Source organism: Macadamia integrifolia, chromosome 7 (genome assembly GCF_013358625.1).
Source record: "Macadamia integrifolia cultivar HAES 741 chromosome 7, SCU_Mint_v3, whole genome shotgun sequence".
In the NCBI taxonomy this organism is placed as follows: Eukaryota; Viridiplantae; Streptophyta; class Magnoliopsida; order Proteales; family Proteaceae; genus Macadamia; species Macadamia integrifolia.
This window is the reverse complement of record NC_056563.1, coordinates 34,458,458-34,468,751: the sequence shown is the minus strand read 5'-3', so window position 1 is coordinate 34,468,751 and position 10,294 is coordinate 34,458,458. Positions and strand designations below refer to the sequence as shown.

The following is a 10,294-nucleotide window of genomic DNA, read 5'->3' as shown; positions in this document are numbered from 1 at the left end:
GAGAATGAGATGCCAAACTGGATCTTTCATTACCATGATATGTCATAAAACCTAATAATTTTAGCTTCAAATTAAAAGTGAGAACCTTAGTACACCAAGGCACCTGGTTCAGCATAACTCATATGCATGAATCAAAGATCATTACTAACATCTCACCTCTCCTCAGTCAAGAAACAAAGGGCTCAAGACATTTCCAGAAACTGCCCCAATACAATATACACACAGAAAGTAGTTTTCACAAAAAAATGGAATATAAAAATTTTCCAATTTGAATTAAATTACATATACAAGGCCTTCAAATATAATGGCAGGTTATTGTTTTCCTAGCCTGAAACACTCTAGAATACACCAAGCACTGCTCATACTAGAAGCAAAAGCATTGCCACCTATTTATTTTTAGCTCATGGGAACCACAATTTCCATATCAACCCAAGGAATATAGGGGAAAAGAAATAAAAGAGGGAGGATTAATACATCCAAGACAGGCTTCACTTGCTTTGACTCTCCTTTCACTATCTTGACCATCCCCTTGTCTTATCTTTTTCCTTGATTCCTTGGACCTGATCTCTATTGATTCTGCCATGAGAAAACATCTTTGGAGCAGTATTAATTGGTTTGGTTGTTCTTATAATTCTTGTCAATGATTTAACTGTATCAACTTTTCTTACTCTACCAAGCTCAGTTGGCACTATCTTCTTCTCAAGTGAAGGATTGACTTGGAAGTAATTATTTTCTGTCTCACCATTTCTTAAATCTCTTTTCCTTCTAATCTCACGGAGAGATTCAGTGCCGCGCAGCAAAACAGACTCCTGATTCATTGAGCGATTGATTGAACTTGAGCTCCTTAGAATATGGGGATCAGTTTCACTCATGGATTCTCTGGACAGGGATTTTGCTTCGTTTGGGCTAGCTGCTCTTGACTTGCTTGTTGAACTTAGTAGTAGCATAGACTCCACTTGTTGTTCTCGCTCTCTCAGCTTATCTTCAAGCTCCTTAACCTGCCATAACATTTAAACAAAGAAGTTAGCATAATAGCTTCTCTTATGCATCTCCCATCCCAAGTTTTAATTGCTTAATAATTCCACTTTTCAGGTAAATTCTTGCAAAAATTCCAAGTCAATAAAAGAAATCAATAGAAAACAACCACCTTCTGCTGAAGGAGTACAGACTGTTCTCGTTCTTTCAGCTTGCTCTCCTGCTCCTTGACCTGGGCAATAGGGCAACACAAAAATTAGTACTTTGTGGGATCCTTTTGCTGCTCAAAGTACAAATGCCTACTTTAGTTGCAACAACCTTTTGCCTGAGTGTCATAGAATCGGATTCAAACTGAAGTTCTCTCTCTTTGAGCTTGTCTTCAAGGTTTTTGACCTGTGTAAACCCAGAAAACTCTATTAATAGTAACTTAGATGATTTTTATCATCTCTTGTAGTTTATTCTGGTGATAATTTAGTTAGGAGGGGAATGCTATAATACAACATTGTGTCATCATTTTCCTAATCAGTTTAGCGAATAAGCACAGAAATCTAGGTGATCATGAATATTCAACATGAAATCTGCAGCCAAAAAGACATTCAAACATATGTTGTTGCATTAGCATTCCTTTGCCTTTACTATTATTATTATTTTGATCACATGGAAAAAGTTGTATTTTGTTGCAAGAACCTTCTGTTGAAGACTGATAGACTCCATACGCTCTTTCTCTTTCAACTTGTTTTCGAGCTCCTTAACCTTGTAAATTTACAGAAGAAGTCAAATATCACATTAGCTGCTTATTTTCTAAAGAAGAAAAGGGGAAAAAAACAGTTTTCTTTTGAAGAACAACCTTTTGTTGAAGGGCCATGCAAGTGTCTTCACTTCCCTTCATTTTCTCCACAAGATGCAGGCATTGCTTCTCTAGTTGGCTGTGTAACTCTGTCTTCAACTCAAGATGATTTTCCAGTTCTTTTACTTTTTCTTGTTGGCTTTTGCAAAGCTGATCTTTGCTTGTTGCCTTATTTTCTAAGTTTTGAATGCTATCTCCCAACTTCCGCAGGGAATCATCTTTTGATCTAGATTCCTGCTTTGCTTTTTCAAGCTTCAAGGAAAATTTTTCTACAATAAGTAAATAGGCCCTTGGCTTGTCAATGAAAGAAAGTAATCTTAAATTAAAGAGGAGAATATGTTAATTGAAAGGGCATCATAGTTGAGTACATTTATACATACCAACATTTTCAGCTTTTGAAGCTCACTCGTATCAAGCTGCTTCTTTGCAGGACCCAACTCAATCCCCCGAACCCGAGTTGCAAAATTCAATGAACTTAGAGTCTCACCTAAGTCGTGTTCTGAAGGGCTTATTTGAACAAACATCAGAGTTTTGGAATCACCCCCTGTAATTTGTAAGCCATTAAGACAATATATTTTTTAAGTGGCTAGTGAAAGGGTTTTCATAGAAAATAGATGCAATCGATACAATACGATATGAAAAACACATATTGTAATGAAGAATAGACTAGAATTCACTGGGTGTGGGGGAGGGAGTTGATCAAGCTGATAAAGAATCAAACCCAAAACACACCCTTTATACCTAATGAATCTTGGAGCAGATGGGTCAATTTGGAATTCCTGGAAAAAAAGTCCCAAGGACAGATTCAGTACAATGGCAAGGCAAAGCTTTGATTAGTCTGGCCATACAAGCAAGATAAAGAGTATATACCTATATGGAATATGACTGCTTTTGGTTGCTAGAGCAGATATGACATCCCCAAGGGCTGAAAGTGATCTGTTGATATTCTGAGCTTCTTTCAGCCGCTCACCCTGTACCTCAGTTTTTGCAAGCCTTTCACTGCCAGCTAAGTCCACAAGCCAAAGCTTGCTCTTGGTGGACTCCCCATTCAACAGATTCTTTGCTCTTACCATTATGCACAACATGCTGAAGAAAGTTAAGAAGAAAAGGTAAAACAAAGAAGCAACATTCCATAACTAATCAAAGTCAGAATAAATCTTGCAGGACACCTACCAATGGGATCGGCTGCTATGCTCATTCACATTGTTGGATCCAACAGCTCTAGCATTACTTCCAGCCTGTAGCACATCCCATACCTCCTTTATATTCTCAACTTTGGCTTCAACAATTCCTGGAACATGATGAACCCCTTCGGAAGCTTGTCGTATCTCCAACCTAAAGCACAGAGTAAACGAATTTCTCAATACCACTCCAAAAGAATCTTGTTGCCCCTCACTCAAACAGGAGAAGCCATTGTTGTATAATCACTCCCTATGGATCGAACAAAATATACCGAGTGAAAGACCTAAATAATTGCATGGAAACCTGACAATTTAATCTTGATCTTACTTTTTGGATGTCGGTGATGTGGCAAGCAAGTCCCTGATCTGCTCATTGTAGACTTCAAGCACACTTACAGATATATTGTATGTAAAAGTCTCATTCCTTTCTTTGGCTGTTTTGAACAACTGATCCAGAGTTCTGTAGTTGACTCCTCGGTTCTGCCCGGTACCCTCCATTGTAAAAGTCTTTCCCGTCCCAGTTTGGCCGTATGCAAATATACATACATTATATCCATCTAATACTGAAGTCACCAAGGGTGAGGCATCCGCAAACACAGTAGCTGTATTGGTCAAAGAAACCCAAGTTAATTGAAAAATCTTTGGATGTGTTTTTCAAATCCACTAATTAATCATAAGATGTAGGTACTTTGATCATCCTTCGGTGTATAGACTCTGTCAAATTTGAAGGTCTTCTTCACAGTACCACCAGTCAAAATCCCTAAGTCTCCATCCTTAGCTGCATCAAAGTCTACAACCGTTGCATATCCTGCAGAAAGCTCCCCCTTACTTAATGGGCGGCATCGACAGAAGACCCTTATATTCCCTGAATATAGTTGCACAGGAAAAGTCAGAGTCATTTCAATTCTTAGGCAGGGAGTGAAGCATGAAACCCACCAATATAGAAACAGGGTAATGATCATACCTTTTGCATCCTGAATTTGGTTGAAGAGCGTTTTTCTTTTTAACTGCTCTTCACTGTACTTCACTTTAAGATCCTCACATTGTGCAACTGTAAAGAGATTTGATGTATGATCATAAAATGCAGAAGTTGCATTACTAATTTCTAAGTAGAAAGAGAATTCAACGTACCCAAAGCCCGAACTCCAAAGACCATTTGATTCAATTTCGGAATTGAATCAGCACATTCATGAGCTTCACAAGAGAGTTTAGAATGGTCCTGTTTCATAATCTGCAAAAGAAATAGCAAATTATATTATAAAAATTGAGTTCTGAAGTGATCTGAAAATATGTCCATAGAGAGATGACTTCTTTAGGCGTTCCGTAAAGACAATTGTTTTACCTTTACTTTTCCTTCTAAATCATTAACTGCAGCAATCCAGAACTTCTTATCACGTTCATATCTACTACAAATATCCCTCAGTTTTGTCCCTTGTTTTTTCAGAGCTTCATCTAGAAGTATAGAAAGCACAGTGAGAAAAAAAAAAAATAGAAAAGGACCATCAAGATAGTTCTCAAATGGTGACTACCAAAAGGACAACATGCGTAAGAATTAGCATGACCTAAATGATATTAAACATTCTGGTTATAGACTGTTACACTAAATTCGTTGACACACTGTTACACCATCAATTCTAAATGACAAATACAAACATCTTGTGGGAAAGTCCTTACCTAAGGAGAGAGTTTGGAAGCACTTATTGTCAAGTTCCATCCTAACCTTCTGGTTCTGGTCATTTGCAGCTGTCAGTGACATCCAAGCCTCATAGCACTCATTTGTCTTGAGCTTGTATTGAGCAGTCAATTCTTCTATCTTTTTCTCATACTTGGCGGCAGATTTCATCCGCATAAGTTTCTTCTGAAAGACAACAAAAATAGATAAAAATAAAATGAATAAAAACATTTCAGAAACTCCGAATTTCTAATTTGCACCAAGTATGTTGAGTTGAAAACTAACCTGATCTGAAGGAACTTCTATATCAGCACCACAGTTCTTGCAGACGAAGTGCTCAGATTTCTCCTGACTAGCTGCATTCATTTGCAGCAGAGCTGAACTAAGTCTTAGCAGAGTGGGATCTGTGTGAATAATAAATTTTTTAAACAAAAATAAGTACCAGATGATTTTGAAGCTCTCCTTATGCATATCCCACTAACTATTGGGCTTCCATGAACTCCTTCGAACCTTATTACAATTGCAGCATCCTCACCCACAGAGACCTTAGCATCAACTAACTGCAATGGTCTATTGGATCCGACAATGGAGTAGATATCAAGTTCAGATAGTACCTGTCATATACACACAATATGGGCAATTCATAAACTGATCAATGGATTAATGGAAGTATAGACATTTTTAGTAATCTCTCTTAGGTTGAATGTGTCTTGCCTTCTCTTCCTGCACATAGACATTGAAGGTTCGCATTCCTTTAGGTCCACCTGTGTTTATAATCTCCGCAAAATGTAGATCAACAAAATAATCTCCAGGTGGAAGATTGTCAAAACGGTAAGAGAAGTTTCCAAACCGTGCAGACTGGTAAATTGACGGAAAGTCTCCCCCGTCTATTATACTCTCTTCTGTTCTTAAGACTTCCCCTCCTTGGAAGCAGATGTCAGACATGAATATCTTATTGGCATCTTCTTCCCTTAATGTCTCACCACCAGCATTCACAGACATCACAAAATCTTCTGGTACGAGAGAAATGTAAATGAAAACTTAATTTCCCACAACAGTAAGAAGGTATGTTCTGATAAAAAATAAAAATAAAAAAGCACATAAAATACAACACTAACATTTATAATTGAAGCAACCTTCTTACTAATAATTCAAGTTCTGATCAGTAAAGAGAATTTTCAACTCTAAATAAATATATGAAACACGGCTCAAATTGAAGTCTCAGAAATCCCCAGTTCTGGCTTCCATATGTTTATATGAGAAGAGCCATTGATAAAGGAGTTAAGAGGGAGGAGATGCCACTATCAATCTAAATTTAACTTGAATCGTTAACGGATAAATCCTGAACCAGACTGAAAAAAAAAATCTGGAAACCCAAGATCGGGAAAACCCATTCAAATCCTAAGTTCCTAAATTATAAACTAAGAGATCATATACTAGCCTGTGCAGTTGACCCGCTCAAACCCGAAGTGGACAAACCTTGAACCCCAAAGACAGAGCATTGAATCTTCCGGATCTGCATCATGGACATCATCATCCTTATGCTCGCTGCAATTGTGGTTTCCATCACTGGAAGGCCCATCATCGCTTCCAAACGAGAAGTTAACCATGGGTAGTTCTTTCTCACGATCGAGATCCCTAAATAAACTAGAACTGGAAATTGGAGCCTCTGGATCGCGAAACGATATGTTAGCTTGTATGGCTTCCATTGGGCTGAACTCTCGGCTAATCTGAACTCTGAAAACGTCAAGATCTTGAAATCCGGCAAAGGTGGATGTATTGTCCTGAAAGATTATCGTGTTAGGGTTAGGAGAGACTGGAAGCTGATACTCTCCCCCTCTTCTTTTACTTTCTCTTCGTTATGGTCTTTGAGAGCGTTCAAATTTCAAAATTTAATACGACCGTTGGCGCTTTTGACCGTTAATTACATTCCAATGCCGGTCTTCGGTGGGGTATCGTCAGTTAACTTTACTAAACATTACTAGGAATAGTGACGTTTAGTATTCATTGTCTGGAACTAGTGTGCGGATGGCCTTTCCCCAATGTCAGGGGACGTAGAGCAGAAGAGAGCGGCGAGGATTTAAATCACGGCATTGGTATCGGTTCGGAACTCCGGATCGACTGATACGGGCTGTGTCGGACGGTTTTACCATCATTCACTTTTTAGACCATTTTGCCCGTATTACAGACCGATAAACCGCACTGGTATTGGCATTATTTCTGTATCGGCACTAGTAATGCTGATAAGTATCAAATAATATGATACTGATACCTTGAACCCTGGAGTGCTAATCAATCATTCAATCTATTAAAAGCCAATATTAACTCGTTTCATAACTAGATGGAACAGTTATGGAAGTTGATTTAGGGACTATTAAATGGGATAGGATGATTCTAAGACGGATTTCCCAATTGATCCAGAATCCAAAGACCAATAAAGAACGGGACCCATTTAAGATGCATATTTTATAGGATAATTAATAATGGTCACTATCTTAGAACATGGTCTATGATAGCGCTTCTCCTCCCTCCCATGGAATATGGGGAATGATGTCCCTAGCCTTGTTGGAGGAGGAGATGGACAAACCCGATTTGGACTTGTTTTCTAAAGTGATTGATTATAGGGTTTCTTAAAATGATTATGAAATAATAGATCTGAATTCGTAGGGACGGATTTGATTCCCAATTCTAAGTTCCACACTCACCCCCCACCAATCTGATCCTCTCCAACGTGTTAGCATGTAACAAACGGCTGAAAAGATCCAGACAAGAGGGTTGGAGGACTCCACCTCCACTCCTCCGGTCCTCCCTCAAAATTCAGGTTCAGATATATGAAAATCATGTGCAGTGAGCATTGGGTGGTTGAGAACCCCTTGAAAACACATGTCCAAATGTTCTTAGCCATCCAATACTAATTGCATCTCACCACGCTGCAGAAGATATAGATCCGATTTAAGAATGGTTGGGACTTGGGATAGGGACCGGAGCGATCGGAGAAATCGGAGCAACCAGATGAGGGACTTTTCTCACCATCGTGACCAGGCATGCCTCACCTTGTACGAGGTTACGTGGCCTGTTGTGATTGGCTGTCTCCCGTGACTACGGGTTTGGATCATGCTGAATTATAGGCTTTTAATTGACGTTAATTTTACGAAAGTATCCCTGGAATCCTCTTTATTTCAAACTTTCGAGATTGAACTCAATTAATGGGTCCCACCACAATACTGTGCGTATATCTCCTTGTCCTCTCCACGTCAGGCCTCAGTGTTCTTTATATTATCTGCGAATAAATACATGGGGTGCTGTCATGATCTCATCACCGAGGAGGCAAGGACTGAAGGGTGAGGAGTGAGGAGGTAGAGCGAAGGGTCGTGCTGATCAGAGTATCAGATTGTAGAAATGTTTCAATTTTCTCTTCGACGAGGTAAGGATCATGCAACCGATTATGAATTATCATCCACGATCACTCTCTTTTTCTCTGTTTATTTGTTATTTAAGGTGTGAGAATTCTCAAGTTTCATATCATTTAGTTCAATCGAACGATCGGTAACAATCCGTTTTCTGTTGCAGCGAGAAGCGTAACCCAATTTAAACACCAGATTTCCGCCATGGGGATCTCACATCTTTCGACGGCCACGGAGCCTTTGCACAAAAACCCTCCGGTACGTTTTGATTTAGATAGATGAGACCATCTTTTGGTTTTCCTTGTTTCCGATTTCTAGGTTATCTATTTTGGCTTGTTCTTATCATTGCTGTTGTTGTTTTGATCGGAATTTTACGAGTTTGATTCCTTTAACTGATTTATAGCCGAGACTTCGCAATCTGATTGGAGGGCAATTTCTAGAATCGCAAGGGAGTGAGACGATTGATGTCATAAACCCTGTAAGAATCAAAGCGCTATGAAGTTATCATTTGCCTCATCGATTTCCTATTTATCTGGTTTTGTTTTTATAATCGTCTACCATTTGATATAGGCAACTCAGGAGGTTGTTTCTCAAATGCCTCTAACTACCAACAAGGAGTTCAAAGCTGCAGTAAGTGCAGCTAAACAGGCTTTTCCTAAATGGAGAAACACCCCAATTACAACTCGTCAGCGCGTAATGTTCAAGCTCCAAGAGCTCATCCGCAGAGACATCGTAATGACATCGGAATAATTCCTTCCATCTTTCGTATTCCTGGAAAATCTGATCATCACTGTGTCTGAAACTCTGAATTGTTGTGTGTTTTTTCAGGATAAGATTGCCTTGAATATTACCACAGAACAAGGCAAGACGTTGAAGGACGCACATGGAGATGTTTTCCGTGGGTTAGGTTAGTGGCTTAGTGTCCTTTCTTATCATACAACATGCCCGACATTGTCTGAGATATTTTTTACAGGTTTAGCTAATGTGGTCTTCCTTGATAATGGAGTCGGGTGTGAGCTCAACTAATGATTGTATGTTCTCTATGAATTGGTCTGGTTTCTATCTTGTAGAGGTGGTGGAACATGCCTGTGGAATGGCAACTGTGCAGATGGGAGAATTCGTCTCCAATGTTTCCAATGGAATTGATACTTACAGCATCAGAGAACCACTCGGTGTTTGTGCTGGGATATGCCCCTTCAATTTTCCAGCAATGATTCCCTTATGGGTACTTTTGCTAATTCTGTCTTTTTCCATTTTACCCCCTTAATTATCTTCTTTGGTTATTTGCTTTTTCCCTTCAATCATAACTTAACTGCAGCCGTGGTGACTTTAGTTAGTTTCAGCTCTTCTTGAATGTTCCTATTGTTTATTAATTTCTTGTTTCATATATGACCAACAATCTAGTCATACCCCTTGTTACTCTCCTAAGTTCGTGTTTTCTTCCACGTGGCAAACTTGGATGGGCATGGATAGCCATGTGATGGAGGTGCGTCTCATTGGTCAAATTTCAGTGTGAAACAAGCACGGGAAGTGGTAGAATGGTGAGTTCAAAGTTCCATAAAATTGCAAAATGCCTTGATTACTATAATGAAATCTAATGGCATTTCTGTAATTTTATGTCACTTTGAGCTCCCTTTTAAGGTGTTTTCCCTATGTGTTTCTTACTGAAATTCCCCAGTCAGATAGCTGCAGTATCCTCAATCACGTGGACTCCCCGGTTGCTGATGTAGCAAGTCACGACAGATACAAAACATTACAAACGCTTGTTGCTCAACTTTTACATCTATTGGAGAACTTAATAGATTCCCTTTACTGGGATATAAAATAAAATCCTTGACAAGATGCAAGTTAGACAGTTCTAAAATAGTCTCTTGATTTCTTCTTGCTTGGTTTGTGTATGGATGCCTTGAACTTCCTGCCATTACATACACACTGCAGCATAATCTTGGTGCTTTATGAATTCTTTATTTACATCATTCCATACAAAAACTAAATATCAGTTGTTTGTTATCTACAGATGTTCCCAATGGCAGTGACATGTGGCAACACATTTATCCTTAAGCCTTCGGAGAAAGATCCTGGTGATTGTTATTCTCCTTGCATTTTCTTTTACGTATTTCTTCTTATTTTTGTTTGAGATTGAAATTTAAAGGGAAATGGCATCCTAATGTGAATTCTTATCCTACGTTTTTTTTTTCTTCTTTTTTTTTTGGGG

General features: G+C 38.8%; 2 protein-coding genes across 3 annotated transcripts in view; one reads left to right on the top strand and one right to left on the bottom strand.

Annotated features, from left to right (window-relative positions):
• Window positions 1-216: 216 nt before the first annotated feature.
• LOC122083063 (kinesin-like protein KIN-14R) lies at window positions 217-6,524 on the bottom strand. Of its 2 annotated transcripts, none has more exons than XM_042650733.1 (19): window positions 6,117-6,524; window positions 5,390-5,688; window positions 5,118-5,289; window positions 4,961-5,031; window positions 4,678-4,861; window positions 4,346-4,455; window positions 4,135-4,234; window positions 3,968-4,054; window positions 3,692-3,868; window positions 3,332-3,605; window positions 2,996-3,157; window positions 2,693-2,908; window positions 2,564-2,601; window positions 2,203-2,366; window positions 1,823-2,074; window positions 1,663-1,728; window positions 1,294-1,368; window positions 1,148-1,207; window positions 217-998 (listed from the first exon to the last, which is right to left on the bottom strand). In XM_042650733.1, exons 1-19 carry the CDS (start codon window positions 6,382-6,384, stop codon window positions 513-515), a joined length of 3,261 nt encoding a protein of 1,086 aa, XP_042506667.1. In that variant the 5' UTR covers window positions 6,385-6,524; the 3' UTR covers window positions 217-512. The 2 variants fall into 2 exon arrangements, with proteins under 2 accessions (XP_042506667.1, XP_042506668.1); XM_042650734.1 differs by having other exon boundaries at window positions 5,390-5,685.
• A 1,415-nt stretch (window positions 6,525-7,939) lies between these two features.
• The window catches only part of LOC122085097 (methylmalonate-semialdehyde dehydrogenase [acylating], mitochondrial), a 9,451-nt gene continuing 7,096 nt past the window's right edge, over window positions 7,940-10,294 (top strand). The window contains exons 1-7 of the mRNA XM_042653538.1: window positions 7,940-8,099; window positions 8,246-8,337; window positions 8,483-8,557; window positions 8,650-8,811; window positions 8,908-8,986; window positions 9,150-9,304; window positions 10,097-10,160. Of these exons, the coding sequence (XP_042509472.1) occupies window positions 8,075-8,099; window positions 8,246-8,337; window positions 8,483-8,557; window positions 8,650-8,811; window positions 8,908-8,986; window positions 9,150-9,304; window positions 10,097-10,160 (652 nt within the window). The 5' untranslated portion in view covers window positions 7,940-8,074. The remainder of the gene's footprint in view (window positions 8,100-8,245; window positions 8,338-8,482; window positions 8,558-8,649; window positions 8,812-8,907; window positions 8,987-9,149; window positions 9,305-10,096; window positions 10,161-10,294) is intronic.

Bases quoted from the DNA above. Each gene is read 5' to 3' on its own strand.
- LOC122083063 (XM_042650733.1), bottom strand. From the start codon at position 6,384: ATGGAAGCCATACAAGCTAACATATCGTTTCGCGATCCAGAGGCTCCA. The intron at 4,456-4,677 runs GTAAGGACTTTC...CTATACTTCTAG, and splicing joins CTTCCAAACTCTCTCCTTAG to ATGAAGCTCTGAAAAAACAA. The intron at 2,367-2,563 runs GTATAAAGGGTG...TACAAATTACAG, and splicing joins TCTGCTCCAAGATTCATTAG to GGGGTGATTCCAAAACTCTG.